The sequence below is a fragment of the Scyliorhinus canicula genome, chromosome 2 (genome assembly GCF_902713615.1).
Source record: "Scyliorhinus canicula chromosome 2, sScyCan1.1, whole genome shotgun sequence".
In the NCBI taxonomy this organism is placed as follows: domain Eukaryota; kingdom Metazoa; phylum Chordata; class Chondrichthyes; order Carcharhiniformes; family Scyliorhinidae; genus Scyliorhinus; species Scyliorhinus canicula.
Window position 1 is genome coordinate 145,236,576 of NC_052147.1, and position 21,146 is coordinate 145,257,721.

Here is a 21,146-nt window from a genome sequence, read left to right on the forward strand (position 1 = left end):
CGGCTGGATTTAGCTGTGTGGATATTCTGTGGCTTACCCTCGCGTGCAGTAGGCTGAGTTTTTGTTCCTCCGTTGTTCCAGCGGTGCTGGCTTCTGCCAGGTAGGCTTTAAAACATCTCAGCCAGTGGGAAAAAATTTCCTTAGCCTCTGCATCCTCTGGGTCGAGTTCTAGGCGTCCGGGCTTGAGGGCTGCTTCCATGATTTCTTCGACTGTTTCCTGAGTATATTAAATTATTGGAATCAACAATTCTACGGACACGTGCTTGTAGGATTAGAATAGCGGTTTTAATATACTCACAACAGAGCCAGCCGGTTCGCCATTGAACTTTCGGTGAACTGGCCAGCTGACCATGTGGCACTGAGCTTTTATACAGCAGGTCCTGGGTAGAGCCAAGGGAGAAGCCCCATACAACTCGAGCATTCCCAGAGCTACTCCCCCTGGAGGACAGGTAGTGCAACTGCACTTACAATACAGACACATGTATATACAGATTATAATCCGGTGTGAATCACATTCACCACACCCACCGATGGAAAATCCCGCAGATTATTTTTTGATTCTTTTCTGCCATTATTTAATTGGCAGTGAAAATGTTTTGAAGCCTTTCAACATATTGGCCCCAACTTTTGACTTCCGGATCAAACAGATTAATGTTTCAAACAATGGCATGACTTTTCGACTGCTGATGACCTTTTACCTTTTAGTATTCTGAGAAGCACTCCCCCACATCCAAAATTTCAATGATTTCCTTCGATTGGCTTATTTTACACTTGTCATCAATGCTATATTACGAGGTGGTCAACGAGGCAGTATTGAAACACAAAAGAGGTTTATTGAACTGAGGCGATCCATATGCACTGGACAGCACAACTAATACACAGGTCTTGTTCCCACAACATCCAGGTTAACTCTGACCAAGCCCAAATGGCCAGAACCACGAATAATCTCCTGATAGGCTTACATTCGCACGCTGTGTCCCCATAGGCTCTAAGCCTGTCCTGTAGCCCGTGACGTATCACCCTGAAAAGGGCCACACTACCACAGAATGGAAACAAATAAGCTTCCATAAGCTAACATGCAGGTGTGCGTTTGTGCATAAAACTTGTGTCAGCTATGGCTCAGTGACAACATTGTTGCTGTTGAATTTGTTCAAGCCCCACTCCAGAGTGAAAAATCTAGGCTGACATTCCTGTGCAGCGCTGAGAGAGTGCTGTCAGAGGTCCCAGAAAAGATGTTAAAACAAAAAACCATCTGTCCTCACGGGCGGAATTCTCCGCAAGGCCCGACGCCGTCGTGAAACCCGGAGAGGTTCATGACGGCGTCGGAAGCCTCTCCCGGCCCCCTATTCTCCCCTCCCTGGGGGTATAGGAGGGCCGTACCGGGAAACTCGTGAAAAACGGCGGCCCGCGTTTCTCCGAGCGGCGTGTCGCAAAACCCGACACGACATTTTGGGGGGGGGGGGGGGAGAATAGCAGGAGGTGCGGGAGCGGACCTCCCACTATTCTCCCACTATTCTCCCACCCATCATGGTTGCGGATAATCGTGCCCCTCAGGTGGACAGAAAAGATCCCACAGCATTGTATTGAAGAAGAGCGGGGAGTTCTCCCCGGTACCTGGGGCTATATTTATCATTCCACCAACATCATTCAAACTGATTGCCTAGTCTTTTTTACATTGATGTTTGTGGGATTTTGCTGTTGAACATTTTGGTTGTTGAAGTGATGACTCTTCAAAATGGCTTCATTGACTATAAAAAATTTGAGACATTCTGAAGTTGTGAAAGGTGTTGGATAAATGTAACTCATTATTTTAATATGCACACAAAGCAAATGACACCCCAGTGTTAACCAATGATTCAGATTTCCTATTTGGTTCAATAAAACATCTCTTCGTACCAAACCCTCGTGTGAGATCCTCATTTCCAGATCCTCCCATTATCTCACTCCTCCAAACTTGGGAAAACATTCATAATCATATGGCTTAGTCCAGACAATTATACATGTTGAGGAAATAGTAATTAATTTTGAAATTAGAGTCATTTCATAATTCAAAATTTCTAAATACAGCTGCTCCCGAACAGCAAATAACTTATTTTGTCTCTGCATCCATTATCACTGATTCAAAATCTTGTCCTGGTTTCCAAGTGAAAATCATGATATAATCAGAGATCTATTGTATGTTGCTATGTTTCATGCCTCAGAGATATGCAGAGATGACACACTCCGGGTGAAGGAAAAGTTTTATTGAATGTTTGAAAATATCTTCCTTCCTGCAGCTTACTTACAGTTCAGTTTCTCTTTCAACGTAACTACACCCAGGATTAACTAATCACACACAGAATACTGATCTCAGACACACACAATCAAATACTGAACAAATGAAGGCCACATGTGGTACCCCTTACTCATGTGCAAAGTAAGATGATTCTAAAATGCCTCTTTTGTGAGAGATGCGGGAGAAAGTGTCCAGCAAAGAGCTGCCTGTCGGCTGAGAATTTTCACACACAAAACAGAATACTAATAGACGGTAGCATTGTGGATAGCACAATTGCTTCACAGCTCCAGGATCCCAGGTTTGATTCCGGCTTGAGTCACTGTCTGTGCGGAGTCTGCACATCCTCCCTGTGTGTGCATGGGTTTCCTCCGGGTGCTCCGGTTTCCTCCCACAGTCCAAAGATGTGCAGGTTAGGTGGATTGGCCATGATAAATTGCCCTTCGTGTCCAAAATTGCCCTTAGTGTTGGGTGGGGTTACTGGGTTATGGGGATAGGGTGGATGTGTTGACCTTGGCTAGGGTGCTCTTTCCAGGAGCCGGTGCAGACTCGATGGGCCGACTGACCTCCTTCTGCACTGTAAATTCTATGATAATATTGTGTGAGGTTACTCTCTGAAAGAAATCTGAGGTTTGTTGTAATGCATGCAGAATGATTCCTCTGTATTTTTGACCCACATCTTGGCTCTTGCCCTTCCAGGATTTAGTTGGCCACCTTGTTGACATACTATCGGTGAAAGGCACCACAGACCAGAGGTTAGCTGCATTGTCCAGGTCTGCCTCTCGCAAAAGTTCAGTAAGTGTATTGCCAATTGTAAGTTCACAGACAATTCTCCATGTGTAGCCAAATAGAAAAGATGTAGAGATCGTAAATCAACTAAATATAAACTGCAAAGACCACAATTTAATGATGACCTGGGGTACGTTAAACCTTTCTGGATTTAGGCAGGACCAGGGTTTACATCAAAATTCGCATTAATAATCGGCAACTTCTACAGGCAGCTTGGGGTGGATTCTCAGATGGAGCAAATAAGACAAAAACTCTAGAATCATTCAAGATGCTACAATGAGATCCTGGAAAGACAAATTAAGTGGGGCTGAATGGCCTCCCCATCTACAACTATCTGTAAACTGGTCAATGGTTTGACACCACAGATGTGAAGTGAGCGATGTGTTGCGTGAAATGGATGAGAACAAGTTTTATTTTAGGTGAAGTTAGAAAGAAAAGCACAATGGGCACGATTCTCCGCAAATGCGGAGAGTCATAAAGGCTGCCGTGAAACTGGCCGTGTTTCACGGCAGCCTCCGCGCCCCCTCCCGGGACCCGATTCTCCCCCCGGTCGGGGCTCGCAGCGGGGCCCCGTGAACCACGGCATCATAGGCTTAGTGACCGTCGCTAAGCCCGCGCGCCAAGGATCACGGTGGCTGACGCGCACGAGGACGTCAGCCGCGCATGCGCGGATTGGACGGCTCCAACGCGCGCATGTGCGGATGACGTCATCACGCATATGCGTCAAACCCGCGCATGCGTGGGCCGTCATGCCCCTCAGCCGCCCCGCGGACTGATCCAGCCTCCTTCTGCACTGTAAATTCTATGATAATATTGTGTGAGGTTACTCTCTGAAAGAAATCTGAGGTTTGTTGTAATGCATGCAGAATGATTCCTCTGTATTTTTGACCCACATCTTGGCTCTTGCCCTTCTAGGATTTAGTTGGCCACCTTGTTGACATACTATCGGTGAAAGGAGGCCAGAAGGGGTGGCGGAGGAACAAAGAGTGCGCGGGTTTCGGACCTGCTGCCCGCGATCGGTGCCCACCGATTGCGGGCCCATGCCACCCTTGGCACGGCCGTGGTGCGGCCGTGCCAATCGGTGCCATGGTTGTCGGGAACGGCACTTTGCGGCCGTTTTCACGAACAGTGAGAGCAGGTGTGTTTGCATTCGTGAAAACGGCCGTAAAGGCCTGGGAACTCGGCCCATCGGATAGGGGAGAATCGTTGTTCGCCGTAAAAAAACGGCGAGCAGCGATTCGTGTCGTGGGGCGGCCGTGGGGGGGGGGGGGGGGGGGGGGGGAGAATAGCGGGAGGTCCGTAAAAATGTCGGGAAGGCCCTCCCGCTATTCTCCGATCCGTCGTGGAGGGCGGAGAATCGCGCCCAATGTGTTTGTGGGCATGCTCATTGCCAACACATCAACTGATGCATATCAAACATATCCTTCTCTCCCGGGAATGTTAAATGGACAAACTCTCTACCTCCAAAGATCAAAAAGGAACCTAAAGTCATATATACACACATATATACATAATGTATATCTAGAAATATATTTTTTATAAAGAAACTCCTAGGACGGCCAGCTGATCAGTGATGTTTTGCTGTTAATCAATTTAATATAAATGGGTTTTATTTTTGATGTAAAATTGCAAGAGGCAAACGGTTTGCACATTCTAATAATATTGTGAATAAAAGGTTTTCTGTTATATTTTCAATAGAAATGATTTTCAGTACTAATCAGAATACAACATCTACAATGCTCAGTACAGATGATTTAAGGGTTCTGGATTTACAGAATCGTCGTCCACGTTTACCCATAAAACAAGTTTGAAGACCAGGCAGTACTGAGATGTCTGTTCAATATTCCTTCCCAAATCAATGTTACAACCATTACCTTCAGTATCCGTGACCTTGATTATATAAGTAGTACACAAATAGATGGGTGGTATGGTGGCATAGTGGTTAGTGCTGTTGATTCACAGCGCCAGGGTCCCAGGTTCGATTCCTGGCTTGGGTAGCTGTACGGAGTCTGCAAGTTCTCCCCGTGTCCACGTGGATTTCTCCGGGTGCTCCGGTTTCCTCCCACAAGTCCCGAAAGACGTGCTGCCAGGTGAATTGGACATTCTGAATTTTCCCTGTGTATCTGAACAGGTGCTGGAGTGTGATGATTAGGGGCTTTTCACAGTGACTTCATTGCAGTGTTAATGTAAGCTTACATGTGTACAATAGTAAAGATTATTATTATTACATGCATCGAGTGCCACAAGCCTGTCATCCTGACTCTTCACACCAGCCTAAATAAGTCCCCAAGTGGTTCCCATCATGCTAATACCATGCTATACCATTGTGCCAACATGTTCTACCATCATCTAGTTAATACATGTGTGGGTTAACTTACTATGTCACCATATCAATTGGTGCTCCTATGCTTTTACCTTCTATGTATTTGCAAATCATCCATCTTTTGTCCATTGTTCTCTCTGAGAAACTGGGGCTATCAATTTGTTAACCCTTTCCATAAAGTATCACAGCTAATTTTATTCAGTCTTTGTATCCCCCATCCCACCTCCAGACTACCTGATCCTTTTGGTTTCTCATCCTATCTCACAATTAGAGTAATGTTTGTTTTACAGCAACCCTTAAACGTCTCCTATATGTGACTTGTGAGAACTGTTGCAGAATTAGTTTAATGTGGATGAGTTTTGTTCTATATTAGTAAATACGTATAGGTGTTCTTTCCAATGGCCGGTGCAGGCTCGATGTGCCAAATGGCCTCCTCCTGCACTGTATTGAGTCTATAGTAGTTTTGATATAGAAGTATCTGTTTTGATATAGGAGAATAACTCTCGCAGTTTCAGCATAGCAGAGGATTTGAGGTAGCAAATATCTAAGACTGGAACATCAGTGGTGGAGGGTTGGGGGGGTGGGGGTGGGTGGCCCTGTAATAAAACCATGGCATAAGCTGTGGTTCAGTAACTCACGCAGAACGGGAAAGTGACCTGAAGAAGATGCAACATAAACTTCAGAAACACAGAAACCCATACTTTCTTGTTCCTTACAGTTGCTAACTGCAATGAGCTCCAAGATAACAGTACTTCTAGTACAATGTCTTTCTTGCAACTGAATGTAGAGTTCCATAAACGGGGGCCAGGCAGACTGACACTTGGTGGGTGGGTGGGGGGAGGGGGTCTCCCAGGGGATCAGGGGCCCCTGGGTGACCAGGCTCTGGGCAGGGTGGTACCCTGACACCCCCAATGTGAACCTGGCACCCTGGTAGTGCCACATGAGCATCCTGGCAATGCCACCTGGGTCCAACATGGCACTGTCAGGGTGCTGAGGTGGCACGGCCAGCCTGAAAGGGGCACTGCCAGACTGCCCTTATTAGCTGGGGTGTGGGGGGGCTTGATGGCCCCCTTATACGTGAGTTAGGGCATTGGGGGTGGGGATTCAGATTCTGTGGTGGGGGTTCTATTTTAAGTGGTGCCCCAATCTTTTCCTGCACTGGCGAACAGCGTTCCTCAGTGTAGGAAATGGGACTAAGTGCAGCCTCGATGGGACATTCCCTACTAAGGACCCGAAATGAAACAGATTCCATTCAATTGCCTAGTCTTTCTTGATGTGGAGATGCTGCCGTTGGATTGGGGTGAGCACAGTAAGAAGTCTTACAACACCAGGTTAAAGTCCAACAGGTTTGTTACAAACACGAGCTTTCGGAGCACTGCTCCTTCCTCAGGTGCTCCGAAAGCTAGTGTTTGTAACAAACCTGTTGGACTTTAACCTGGCGTTGTAAGACTTCTTACTAGTCTTTCTTGGTGCTGCAAGCGCCAGGAAACACCTGGCTAAATGCGTTCAACATGGAACTCTGTTTCATTTCCGTTAAATTGCGCCTGAAGTGTTGCCGTCGGGACTGATTTGTGTGTGCTTTGTGTTCCCATTGGGGTGCTATTCAGGAAGTGAGTCAGGACATGCAAATGGACTAGGACTCTGACCACGTGAATTCAGAACAATTCTCATTCCCACTGGCATCTGATTCCTTGGGGCCGGAATTAGTGCTGGAGAGTCTGACAAGCTGGAACTTCTGATAAGCACTCCACTCGCTGTACACTCTCATTCCAGCCAAGAAGATAGCTCCATGGAGACCAGATTCATGGAGAAGGTCACCATGTGCTACCAATCGTCTCCATGTTTAGAGGCTTGTGTATGGAAGAAAGGGGTGAGCAAGGGAGGTGTGCCTTTGCTGGGAGCTTAGCTGCAGTGTGATGTGGGCCTTGGGACTGATAAAAGTTCTGACAGCCTGACCAGGGGAAGGATGGTTGGGAGCAGGGACGCTTTCCACAGGATTTAGAAATAGCTGATGGTCTTGAGGGGTGGGCTAACTGATGGTGTCACTGTTGAGGCCTCTGCCCTGAGAGGGGCAGTGTGCCAGGGAGGGCATCAAAGGCCACAGTGCAGGTGTCCTTTGTTTGGGGTAAACCCTACTATTCCTCTGCTTTCCCTGCAGTGGGACTGCACTTCTGATAAGCGCACTGAGGAGTGGCAGCACCTGGTGGACCACTGATTTAGTGTAGCCTGGCCCACCCTGTTGATTATTGCTACTGGAATCTGAGGGTTTCCAGAGGGGCAGGCTGAGTGGGCTCCCAGATGACCAGAGGCTCTCTGAACATTTACAGGACACAGTGAGCAGTCAGCAAAGTGAACGGCCAGGGACCTGTAAGTAGCTACAAAGAGTGTGTTTAAAAAACATACTGCAACATTGGCGATCTGAGCCAGGCCACTCCAATCCCAAGGGGAACACTCCAAGTCCAAGGACTTGGCACCAAGTCACTACTGATACTTCCCACAGCACAGAATCCACCTCCTGTGATGATCTGCATAAGCAGTTATGTAAATATTAACAGATACGACCTCAAACCAGCAGCTGGTAGTAAAGAACAACCACATAACAATGCAACCTCGGGGATAGTCGTCGCAGTGGATAGTTGCATTTGTAATAACTCTTGGATAATTTTATAATAGTAATTTAATAGTTAGTGGTTTTAGTAGTTTTCGTATTGTTATCTGACCCACATTATTGTTAATCAATAAACATTCAACTTGTCACCAACTAGACATCCTCTCGTGCACTAATTCCTTCAGGCCAAGCATCATAACATGGTACCAGGCTTGGCGATCTTAATATCTAAAAGACCAAAGATCAAGGTAACAAAGAGGAGAAGAAAATTTCTACTAACCATGCAGAGCATTGACAGAATAAAGCTCAATGCCCTACTAGTCATCAAAGTCAATGATGAATGGTTTGAAGATACCACACCAGCTTCGAGTTACCGGTAATGTAGATGCGAATTGGCAGGCTTTTGAACAGCAATTCACATTCTACGTCAGCTCTAGGACTTCAGGCACATAATAACAATCTTTATTATTGTCACAAGTGGGCTTACATTAATATTGCAATGATGTTACTGTGAAACTCCCCTAGTCGCCACACTACAGCGCTTGTTCGGGTACACAGAGGGAGAATTCAGAATGTACAATTCATCTAACCAGCACATCTTTTGGGACTAGTGAGAGGAAACTGGAACACCTGGAGGAAACCCACGCAGACACGGGGAGAATGTGCAGACTCCGCACAGACAGTGACCAAAGCGCGAATTGAACCTGGGACCCAGCGCTGTGAAACAACAGTGCTAACCACAGAGTTACCTTGCTGCCCTGATCCACATACCACACCACAGCCTGATGAATGGCGAAGAACGTTGCTGCTCACTGTAGCAGCGCCACAGGCAATTGAAATCTTTAATACCTTCACATTTCATAGTGAGGCTGATAAAAGTTTTGACGACGTCTTAAAAAAGATTGATCAACACTGTACACCTAAAAAGAACAAAACATTCAAACGGTACATTTTTTGAACACGCACAGAACAGGCAGGCAAATCGTTCAATAGCTTCCCAACAGATTTGAGGTTGAAGGCTCAAATATGTAACTTTGCAAGCGTCCATGAGCCGAGATCAGATTGTGTTCAGTATTAGCAATGCCAAAGTTCATGAAAGATTGTTGAGGGAGAATGAACTCCAACTCGATGATGCCATTGAGATTTGCCATGCCAGCGAGCAAGCTGTGCAGTAGATTAGTACCTTAAACTGAAGAAATGTTGGTGCGAGAGCTAATCTTATAAGTCTGTCAGACATACAAGAAGTGAAAGTTAAACCAAATATCTAGAAGAAATTGATACTTTTGAAAGTTTATAATGGTAAACGAATCAACACTCTAGGCATATGTGAACCAAATGTTAAAGTGAAGGATAGGATTCATAAAGTAATATTTTCGATTGTGGAAGTAGACCGTGAATAACTACCAGGTGTGGAAGCCTGTGAAGCGCTTGAATTGGTCAGTAGGGTATGCAGTGCCTACTGTGCTTTAACCAAGCATAGTACGTCAGTGGATTCTATCATTAAAGTGTTTCCAGAAATATTTCAAAGATTTTGCCATTCACTTATCGGATCCAACTGAAAGAGAATGCGTAATCTGTTATACATGCTGCAAGGATCGGATGAAAGCTGAACTGGAGAGGATGACAAATCTGGGGGTGCTAAAAAAAATTGAAGAACCAACAGATTGGGTGAACTCCATGGAGTGCGTCAAAGAAACAAAACAATGACTTGAGAATCTGCATGGATCCTGAAGACCTCAACTTAAATATAAAGCGAGAACATTATTCAATTCCAAAATGAGAAGAGATTATGAGTGAGACGTCAGGAGCGACATGCATTCACAAACTAGATGCATCACGGGGTTTTTGGCAACTCAAGTTGGATGAAGAAAGCGCAAATCTGTGCATATTTAATACTCCATTCAGGCGCTAGTGTTTTCGCAGCATGCCATTTGATATTATTTCACCATCTGAAGTTTTTCATAGGGCAATGGAACATATTGGAGAAAGAATTCCAGATGTTAGAGAGTACGTAGGCGATATCATCATTTGAGGTTCAACAAAGGAAGAGAACGACGAAAGGCTCATTAAAGCGTTAAGAAGAATAGAAAAGTATGGTCTCAGGTTAAATAAAGCCAGTTTGGTGTTGAAGACATTATGGGTTGGATTCTCCGATTCTGGGGCGATGTCCCCACGCCGGTGTGGGAACGACCAGGCAAAATAGCGCAAAACGGCCACCGATTCCCCGTTTTGCTGGGAGTTAGCATGCCGGCGGGGTAGAATACCCAGCCCTAGCTGCCGATACGCCCCAGAGAATTGCCGGGTACATTGCCGCGCATGCGCATTGCGGCGGCCTGCAGCGGCTGCGCCATGTTACATGGTGGAGGCCGCTCGGGGACCCGGCCTGCAAAATAGTGCCCCCCTTTGGCCTACTTGCAAGCCCCGGATCACCCCCCGCAATGCCCCCAGACCCGAATAATGTCCTCCATGCCCATAGATCGGCCCTCCCCCCGACTGTGGCACCGCTGTACTGAGTCCGCGGCCGCCATGCCGAGTTCCTGACATTGGGAACACATGCGTCCCGCACGGTCGGAAACGCAGCCGGTCAGGAGAGGAGCATAGGGGACTCCTAGAGTACGCCGCTTTGGAGAAGGCAATCATTGTGAAAACGCCGCTGCCCCGATTAGGTAGGAAACTTGGATTCTCCGTCCGATCGTCGAACGCGATTTTGGCGTCAGCGACCAGACAATCCAGCCCTACATTTCTGAGAGATTAAGGGCGGCATTCTCCATTGCCCAATGCCGATATCGTAATCGGTGATCAGGGGGAGAATCCCATTTGATGCCAAAATCGGGGTGGTGCCTTTTACGGATGCTCCGATCCTCCAAAACAGCGTCATCGTTGAGTACGGTGCATGCCGTTGGGACGGCCTCAGGATGACACCTGAACGCCCTCCCCCAATGTTCTGCGGACTGTGTCCAGCGCCACCACAGTGGGGGAGGGGGAGCCATTCCACTGGATGGGGGGGCCTCGGAAGGGACTGGCGGGGCTGGTGGGGCATAATCTGGGATGACGAGGGAGGCTGCAGGGTGGCGCTATCTGGCATGCTGAGTCCGCACCATGTTGTACGCTGTGACCACAGCAGGTTGTCACCGTGCGCATGCGCGACCATGGACCCAGCAATTCTCCGGCCGTTTATGTCGAGAACTACGTGGGTTTCACGTGGCGCCAACTTTTTCATCGTAAAACGAGACACTTCCTCCGGACATAGCCTCAAAATCGGCGAACCCAGCCCAAGTTGTCTGCTCGAGATGTACAACCAGACCTGGTGAAGATAAAAGCAATATTAAACATGCCACATCCAACAGACAAAAAAGGAGTTCTCAGGATGCTAGGTATGATAAATTTCATAGCTAAATTCATTCCTAATTTATCAGCAAAAATGACATGCTTGCGGGAAATAATCAAAAAGGCTATTTTTTTCCAATGGTCTGAAAGACATGAGCAAGAGTGGTGAGTTCTGAAGATAACATTGTCAACAGCTCCAATGCTGGCACTCTTTGACCCTACAAGGAAGACAAAAATCTCGACTGATGAGTCAAAAGATGGGTCAGGAGCAGTACTGTTGCAGCAAGACAGTGATCAAAATTGGAAACCAATTGCTTATGATTCCAGGTCAATGACTGACACAGAGTTGTAGACATGCTCAAATAGAGAAAGAATGTCTAGGTCTGATCAATGGCTCATGAATTATGCATATGGCCCACCAACATTCTTGATTGAAACAGATCATAGACCACTAATAGCAATTATAAGAAAAACCTTGAATAAAATGTCACTGCGAATACAGAGAATGATGATGAAACTCCAGAGATATGATTTCAATCTTATTTATACTCCAAGAAAACATATCGTAGTCGCTGATGCACTCTCATGAGCTACAGGTATGGTGGCATAACGCTGCATGGATGAGGCTGTCCAAGTACACAGAAATCTTGTGACAGAAACACTTCCAGTGTCCAATGCAAAATCAAAGTTGATCAAAGTAGAAACCAGGAAGGATGAAGTGCCACAAAGGATCATAAAATATCTCAGTAAGGGATGGCCAAAAGGATCCTGTTCCAAATATCACAACATTTGAGCAGAACTAAGTGCAGCCAATAGGTTTTTGCTGAGGCAAAACAGGATTGTCATCCCACAGTCTCTCATATCTATGATTCTACAGAAGATTCATGAGGGACACTTAAGCATAGGAAAATGCAAACGAAGAGCTAGAGACACGGTATACTGGCCAGGCAACAATCAAGATATGACTTCAATCATCAGCTCACCATTCAGATGATGGTAGAAAACTACAACTTGTCAGAAATTTCAGTACAAACAACAAAAAGAACCAATGCAACCGGGCAAAATAATAGCAATTCCATGGCAGAAAGTGGGAATGGATCTTTTCCATCTGGCAGGAAAAGAATACCTGTTAGTAATCGACTATTTCTTTAACTTTCCCGAAGTGGTACAACTATCCAGCTCATCAGCCATGTGTGTCACCAAACATGCCAAGGATATTTTTGCTCATCATGGCATACCACAAGTTGTCATCAGCACCAATGGCGATAATGTTTTAGTAGCCATGAATGGACAGAGTTTTGACACATCACATCTAGTCCTCTTTATCCGCAATCCAATGGGAAGGCTGAAAAAAGGTATTCACATTGTGAAGCAGCTATTCAAAAAAGCAATGGATAGCCGAGAAGACCCATATCTCGCGTTACTTAGCAATAGGGCAGCAGCATTGATTAATGGGTGATCACTTTTCACAGTTGTTAATGAATCTAGAACTCAGAACCACCTTACCATATATTTCCCAGGAAACAACCAATTGGAAACTTGTGAAGAAGCTCAAATTTGAAAAAAGGAGGCAGAGGAAATATTATGATAGATGTACAAGATGTCTGCAACCATGAGCAAAAAATGATACAGTCAGGATAGAAGACCCTGATGGATGGTTGATGTGTGCAATGGGAATACAACGATCAGGTCTGAAGTAATACATCATCGTCACGGATCAAGGGCAAGTTCTACGAAGAAACAGGGGAGTCTTGTTGAAGGTTCAGCAACCGGTTGTTTCAGAACCACCGGATGATGTAGAGGACAATCTCAGGACACCTGAACAAACGCGACCTCAGCACACAGAAACAAACAAGCTGAGGATGTGCAAAGCACAGACACACAGCAAGAACTATTTTCAGAAACATGTGAATGTCAGTCAAACATACAAGTTCAACGAATGCTTAGAAGGTCGATAAGACACAGAAGAAAGACAGACAATTTGAATGTGATGGACATTGAATATGTAAATAATTGAAGTATACATATCATGGGCGGGATTCTCCTGTACCCGGCGGGGCAGGGGGTCCCGGCGGGACAGAGTGGAGTGAGCCACTCCGGCGTCGGCCCGCCCCAAACGTGTGGAATCCTCCACACCTTCAGGGGCTAGGCCGGCGCTGGAGTGGTTTGCGTCCCGCCGGCTGGCGTGGAAGGCCTTTGCAGGGGACTCCGCTGGCTGGCACAAGTCCGCGCATGCACGGGAGCCAGCTGCTGCTGACATCATCCCCGCGCATGTGCAGGGGGGGTGTTCACCTACACATTGGCCATTGTGGAGGCTGACATGGCCGACATGGGTCAGGCCACCGTGGGGCACCCCCTGGGGCCAGATCTCCCCGTGCCCCTCACAGGACCCCGGAGCCTGCCCGTGCCGCCAGGTCCCGCCGGTAAGGGACCTAGTCTAATCTACACCGGCGGGACTGGCAAAGAACCAGCAGGACTTTGGCCCATCGCGGGTCGGAGAATCGTCGCGGGGGGCCGCTGTGAGCGGCCGCCGACCGGCGCGGCGCGATTCCTGCGCCCGCCGAATTCTCCGGTGCTGGAGAATTCGGCGGATGGTGGGGGCGGGATTCACGCCGCCCCCGGCGATTCTCCGACCAGGCGGGTGGTCGGAGAATCCCTCCTCATATGTATTGTGTATTGAGTTTAAATAATGCATGTAAATATTGTTCATTTGCGAAGGAAAGGTGATATGATGATATGGCTAAGCAGTTATGTAAATATTAACAGATACGACATCCAACCAGCAGGTGGCAGTAAAAAAACAACCATCTGACACTGCAACCTCGGGGAGTTTGGAGATAGTCGTTATAGTGGATAGTTGCATTTGTAATAGCTCTTGGATAATTTTATAATAGTAATCTAATAGTTAGTGGTTTTAATAGTTTTAATAAACATTCAACTAGGCACGAACTAGATGTTCTCTAGTGCACTAATTCCATCTGGCCAAGGACCAGAACGTAACACCCTCCCCCAGCAAGCCCAACAATTTATTACCTTCTCGCTCGCCCTCAGCAGCCACGGCACCCTGCTTGTAACTACTTGCACCAAATCGTGCCAGTGTAACTTCCACCTAGGAGGGGGGAGCATCGTAGAAAGGTGGAGCATACTGTGTCCAACCCTTTGATGAGATTTAAATCCTTGCAAATGAAAGTTCTGCATGGACACGCCAGCACAGTTCACAAACTTTGATTTCACCGCCAGCGAAGGACTCCTGGAGCATGGCGTTGGAATCGATACTGGACACATTATTTGTCTTATAAATCTAGAGTACCCAATTTTCTTTTCCAAATAATGGACAATTTAGCGTGGCCAATTCACTTACCCTGCACATATATTTGGGTTGTGGGGGTGAGACGCACGCAGGCACAGTGAGAATGTGCAAACCCCACGTGGCCAGCAATCTGGGGCCGGGATCGTATCCACTACTCGGCGCCATGGTACAGCAGTGCTAACCACTGTGCCACCGTGCCGCCTGTTGATTTTTGGATTATCTGTGATTTTCCGCCTGATTGGGATTCGCATTTCCTGCGCCATGAAATGGAGAATCTAGCTTTGACTCAGAGTTAAGTTCTCCCTTTTTGGACTTTTTTCTCTTGAGCAATTATGCATTATCTATTTACAAGTTAAAATATAGTTAATTTTCAGTCAGCTTTTGTACATGAGCCATTATTAAGTATAAAACATAGGAGTAGGGGAAGTATGCAGTTATTTGCACCAACATTACTTTCTAGATCAGAGGGCAGTGTAGTACTAAGTTTAAAATGATGGTAATGTCTGGAATTGAGCTCCCTCAGCAGAAGAAGGTGCACATGAGGATGGGTAGATATGACTGTTAATCTAAATCTGTAACTATGATTTTTTGCTCTTCCAGATCTTGCCCTTAAAGCCTGATATATTTCAAGATGAATCTCATGATGTCCCTGACTACAGACCAATGAATGTTGCTTCAGTTGTCACTTTATACAGACCATTTATTAAATTCCTGGTACGTAGCCTTCTGTTGGAGTGCAGTGAAACAAAACTGTGCTGATAGATTGGAAGGGTGCCGTTAAATGATTGTCCAGGTAATGTTCAACTAAACCAAGTGCCTGTTTTCTGGCTGTTGCCAATTTAGATTCAAGCTCCCAGGATGTGGGTAAGTGGTTTTGTTTTGCATATTTCCCACAATATGTTCAGCTGTGTTGGTTTCTCTGCCTAGTTTTGGGAGACCCTTGTCCATGCTGCCAGGTTTCGAGGGTGTTCGACCAACCCGGCTGAATAAGAGAATCTACGGAGGGTCTGTCAGCAAGTTCCAAATCTCATTTGGGCAGGGGTGTGACATAGACAACTGTCCTGAGATAATCGGAATGAAGGAAAGAGGCTGGTGCGAAAGAGAAAATGCTGGAAAATCTCAGCAGGTCTGGCAGCTTCCCCTTTGACAAAGACTCATTGGACTTGAAACGTTAGCTCTTTTCTCTCCCTACAGATGCTGCCAGACCTGCTGAGATTTTCCAGCATTTTCTCTTTCGTTTCAGATTCCAGCATCCGCAGTAATTTGCTTTTATATGAAAGAGGCTGGTGGGTTGGGAATGGGAAGAGAAGAAAGAGACAGAGGGCGGGATTAACTCGTTACACAAAGCTAATTAGATGGGAATATGGGAACAGGAATAGATCATTCATCCCCTCTAGCCTATTTCACCACTGCTTTGGATCATGATTGACCTGATTCTGAACTCCATTAATGCACCTTTGTTCCATAATCCCTTATTACCAATTGCACAACAATAATTTATTGAACTCAGTTTTTAAATGGTCCTTTTTTTGTCATTTATTCATTGAATGTGGGCTTTGCAGGAAGTCCAGCAGTTCAATTGGCTCCCAATCTCAACAGCTTTCTTTTTTGTAGGGAGGGTTGAGAGAGTTCCAAATTCCCACAACCTTTTAATAATTGCTCCTGACATCACCCTCAAATGGCATAGCCCTAATGTTAAGGTTCTGCTTCCTTGTTCTTGACAATACCACCAGTGGAAATCATTTCTCCCTATCTACCCCATCAGATCCTTCAATCATCTGGAACACCTCAATTATATCACCTCTTAATCTTCATTGTTCAGCGGAATGCAAACCTGGTCTACGCAACCTGACCTCATGATTCATCTGTTTAACTCAGTATCATTCAGGTGACTCGAGCTAAAATCTCTCCAAGACAATATATCCTTTGAGTTGCGCTGCCCAGAACTGATTGCAATGCTCCCATTGGGATCTAAAAAAAGCTCTGCACAGATATTTTGTAACTTCCACCCTTTTGGAGAAAAATGGCCACACTTCATTCACTTTCTTAACTCTTTTTGTACTCGGCACTGTAGTTAGTACTGCTGCCTCACAGCGCTGAGGTCCCAGGTTCAATCCTGACCCCAGAGCACTGTCAAAGAACAAACTAAAACAAAGAAAAGTACAGCACAGGAACAGGCCCTTCAGCCCTCCAAGCCTGTGCTGACCATGCTGCCCGACTAAACTACAATCTTCTACACTTCTTGGGACCGTATCCCTCTATTCCCATCCTATTCATGGCCGGAATTCTCCCCTACCCGGCGGGGAGGGGGGTCCTGGCATGTTGGAGTGGCATGAACCACTTCGGCGTCGGGCCATCCCACATTTAGGGTCCAAGTCCTCACATTGAGGGGCTAGGCCCCCGCCGGAGTGGTTGGCGCTCCGCCGGCTGGCGTGGGCACCCTTTGGCGCCTCGCCAGCCGTGGCCGAAAGGACTTTGCCGGCCGGCGTACGTCCGCGCATGCGCCGGAGCGTCAGAGGCTGATTACGTCATCCTGGCGCATGCGCAGGGGAGGGGATCACTTCCGCCTCCGCCATGGTGAAGACCATGGCGAAGGCTGAAGGAAAAGAGTGCCCCCACGGCACAGGCCCACCCGCCGATCGGTGGACCCTGATCGCGGGCCAGGCCACTTTGGGGGCACCCCCCGGGGCCAGATCGCCCTGCGCCCCCCCCCCCCCCCCCCTTCCCAGGACCCCATAGCCCACCCACGCCGCCAATCCCGCCGGTCAGGTAGGTGTTTTGATTCCCGCCGGCAGGAGAGGCTTGACAGCGGCGGGACTTCGGCTCATCATGGGCCGGAGAATCGCCGGGGTGGGCCCGCCGACCGGCGGGGGGTCGGAGAATCCCGCCGATTGTATTTGTCAAGATACCCCTTAAATGTCACTATCGTTCCACTGTCGTTCCAGTGAGAACAAACCGAGTTTATTCAACCGCTCCTCATAGCTAATGCCCTCCATACCAGGCAGCATCCTGGTCAATCTCTTCTGCACCCTCTCTAAAGCCTCCACATCCTTCTGATAGTGTGGCGACCAGAATTGAACACTATATTCCAATTGTGGCCTAACTAAGGTTCTATACAGCTGCAACATGACTTGCCAATTTTTATACTCCATGCCATGGCCAATGAAGGCAAGCATGCCGTATGCCTTCTTGACTACCTTCTCCACCTGTGTTGCCCCTTTCAGTGACCTGTGGACCTGTACACCTAGATCTCTCTGACTGTCAATACTCTTGAGGGTTCTACCATTCACTGTATATTCCCTACCTTCATTTGACCTTCCAAAATGCATTACTTCACATTTGTCCAGATTAAACTCCATCTGCCATCTCTCTGCCCAAGCCTCCAAACAATCTAAATCCTGCTGTATCCTCTGACAGTCCTCATTGCTATCCGCAGTGGAGTCCGTGTGGAGTTTGAACATTCACCCGTGTCTGCGTGGGTTTCACCCCCACAAGCCAAACGTGTGCACGGTTGGTGGATTGGCCACACTAAATTTCCCCTTATTTGGAAATAATAATTGGGTACTCTAAATTTATTTTTAAAACTCTTTTTGTACCCATCCACTAGCTTTAAGTGGTTTCAAAGTTGGAATGCTGAATCTCTTTGCTCACGTTCCCAGTTTATCACAATTTGGAAGGTGTTGTGATCTATTTTTCTTTGGTCCGACGTGGAGGACCTCATGTTCTACCATGGTCTTGCTCAATCACTTAAGCTATGATGTTCCTTTGCATCTTTCTATTTCCATCCACACTATTTACTGTACCACCTGATTTTGAGGCATCAGCCGCATTAGAAATATGGTCTAAAAACACAAAATGCTGAAAATACTCAGCCGGGTAGGCAGCTTCTGTAGAGAGAGAAACAGATTTAATGTTTCAGGCCTGTGACCCTTCGCCACAATTGGGAGAAGTTAGAAATGGAATCATTTTTGAGGAAGTGAAGGGGAGGGCAGCGGGAAGATGAACAATAGGGAAAATCTGTGGCATGGTGGGGGGCAAAAGAGATTAAATGGCAAAAGTTTTAATTGTGCAAGGCCACAGTGACTGGTAAAGGGACAAGTAAAGAAACAAAATATGTGTCTAGAGTAGATCTAGTTGCTGTCCAAATGCGAAGTGAAGCGAACAAAATAACAACAAAACAAACCAGCAAAACAAACACAAAATAAAATGGAAGCAGAGATTAGAATCTAAAATGATCAAACTTAATGTGTCCAGAAGGCTGTCAAGTGCTCAGTCGAAAGATATATGCAACGGGATTCTCCGTTTCAGAAACTAAGGGCAGAATTCTCCATCGGATGGATCCTCCGCTTCGCCGACAGCGCACACACGCCTGCGGATTTCCCAGTGGTTTGTGAGTGGTCACAATGGGAAACCCCTTTGGCCAACAGCCGGGACGGAGGATCCCGCTGCAGGCGGGGGCACACCAGAAAGCGGGTCTGGCTAGATGGAGAATCTTGCCGTAAGTGTTGACGCTGGGACTCAATCGGTGGACTTTTACCACAGCAAAATGGGGGCTGCTCCCAGTCCAATTCATCAACCATTAATGCTGGTGCCATGTGAAGCACAATCAATTTCAAGGGAAAATGGTGTTGGATCCGCTGGGGTCCGGATTGACACTCAAGAGGCTGACAAGCTTCAGCTACATATTAACACTGCATTCCCCACACACACACACTCATCCCAACCAACATTATGGCAGCACGGAGAATGGCACCCTGATTCGCAAATGCTGAGCTTGAGACCCTACTAGACGCTGTGGGGGAGAGGCAAGCTACGCTGTACCCTGGTGTGCGATGATGTGGAGGATGCAGTAGACCACCACAATGTGCAAAACCCTCTTAGTGCTCTACTGGAGGGCCCCTCCAGAGCGGTCCAGGAACCTGAGCTGCATGTTCAGGAGGCCGAAGACCGCTCGATTACGCCCCTGGTCGTGGCATGGGTGTCGTTTGCAGTGGGACTCTTTGTTGGCTTGTGGCCTCCGGATAGGTGTCATCGGCCACGACTGCAGCACATACCCCTGTTACCCAGGAGCCAACCCCTCAGCCGATGGCTGCCTTTTCTTCATTACTTTATCAGAGTTAAAAAGCCGGAGCTCAGAGTGTGGACTGGGGCAATCCCCTAATCCAGCTCCTTGCCTGCTTCAAAACCAATTCAAATTGAATACAATTCATGGTCCCAACAAGACAGACAGACCAGATCCAGACATTACACCTGACCTCATGCTCATCTTAGCCAAATGGCCGAAAAGTGATTTTCAGATGGCTGCCTTGCAAGCCACGGCAATGGCAGTCCATACCTGGGCCACATAGTCCCCTGAGGGGGGGGGGGGGGCATCTGTACCCCATGGCCCATCCCCTGGCCACCCCTGCTGCCCCCCTGAGTCTGTAGATGCCACCCCCCAAACTAGCCCTGCTAGTGGCAGGACCAACAGCCCATGATCATGCCTCTGCAAGTACTACCTCCTCTCTCTTCCTCATCAGCCAAGGTGCCTGTTTCCCACTTTTTGAACCACAATTGAAACCCGTTGTTGGTAATTCCTCCCTGTAGAGGCGGAGCATCGCGGAGGCCCCAGAGAATATGGAGTCAGGCCCGCTAATGATATGCCTCCGGTGTTTACTGTATGTGTGGAGTATAACGCATTGACGCCGCTGTTGAGGCACTGGAGCTTGCCATTCTGGTGGACGCCTGGCGCCAGCGACTATTTAAACATAGAAACATCAAACAAATAGGAGCAGGAGGAGGCCATTCAGCCCTTCAAGCCCGCTCCGCCATTTATTGACCATGGCTGATCATCCAGCTCAATAGCTTAATCCCGCTTTCCCCCAATAGACATTTTGGCCTTATGACTGATTCTCTGCCCAGTCGCCTTTCCCGATTTCGGCGTCGGCTGACGGAGAATCCTGCCAATGATTCTTTGTTCCTTCAAGACACTACTTAACTTACTGAAAAACTAAAGCCCCAGTACGATCCCTGAGCAACTTTGAGCCAATTTGAGCACATATCCATTATTTTTACTCAGTAACCTGTTCTGGAATTCCCTATCCAAACCAATAGGTTGCTTCCATTTTCATGTTTGTATTATTGTTAACAATCTCTTACATGAAACATTGTCAAATGCCTTCTGAACTTCCATATAAATAACATCCAAAGGCATGATAGGCACTCTCCTATCTAACGAAGCAGATGCATTTTTTGAAGAGGTAGCCTGTTTGTTAGATGGGATTTACTCTTTTCAAATCCACACTGGTCTCTCTGATGAGCTCATATTTGTCCAGATCATCAGTCATTTGTAGCTCTATAATTTCTGATCTTTTTTCAAATAATAGTCACATTGGCAGCTTTCCAAGTCCTGAACCAATAGAGTTTTGTCAGGTTGGGGCTAATACATCATCAGTTTTCTCAGCCAATTGTTTTAATACACGTGTGGAACACGGATCGCCCAATGTTTATACATCATCATCAGACTTTCCTGGAAAGT

The 21,146-nt window shown here is 47.1% G+C and overlaps 1 protein-coding gene across 1 annotated transcript in view; it reads left to right on the forward strand.

Annotated features, from left to right (window-relative positions):
• Positions 1–21,146, forward strand: part of LOC119962278 (microtubule-associated protein futsch-like) — a 433,376-nt gene that overhangs the window by 93,330 nt on the left and 318,900 nt on the right. Inside the window, exons 13-14 of the mRNA XM_038790266.1 lie at positions 2,972–3,067; positions 15,230–15,343. Of these exons, the coding sequence (XP_038646194.1) occupies positions 2,972–3,067; positions 15,230–15,343 (210 nt within the window). The remainder of the gene's footprint in view (positions 1–2,971; positions 3,068–15,229; positions 15,344–21,146) is intronic.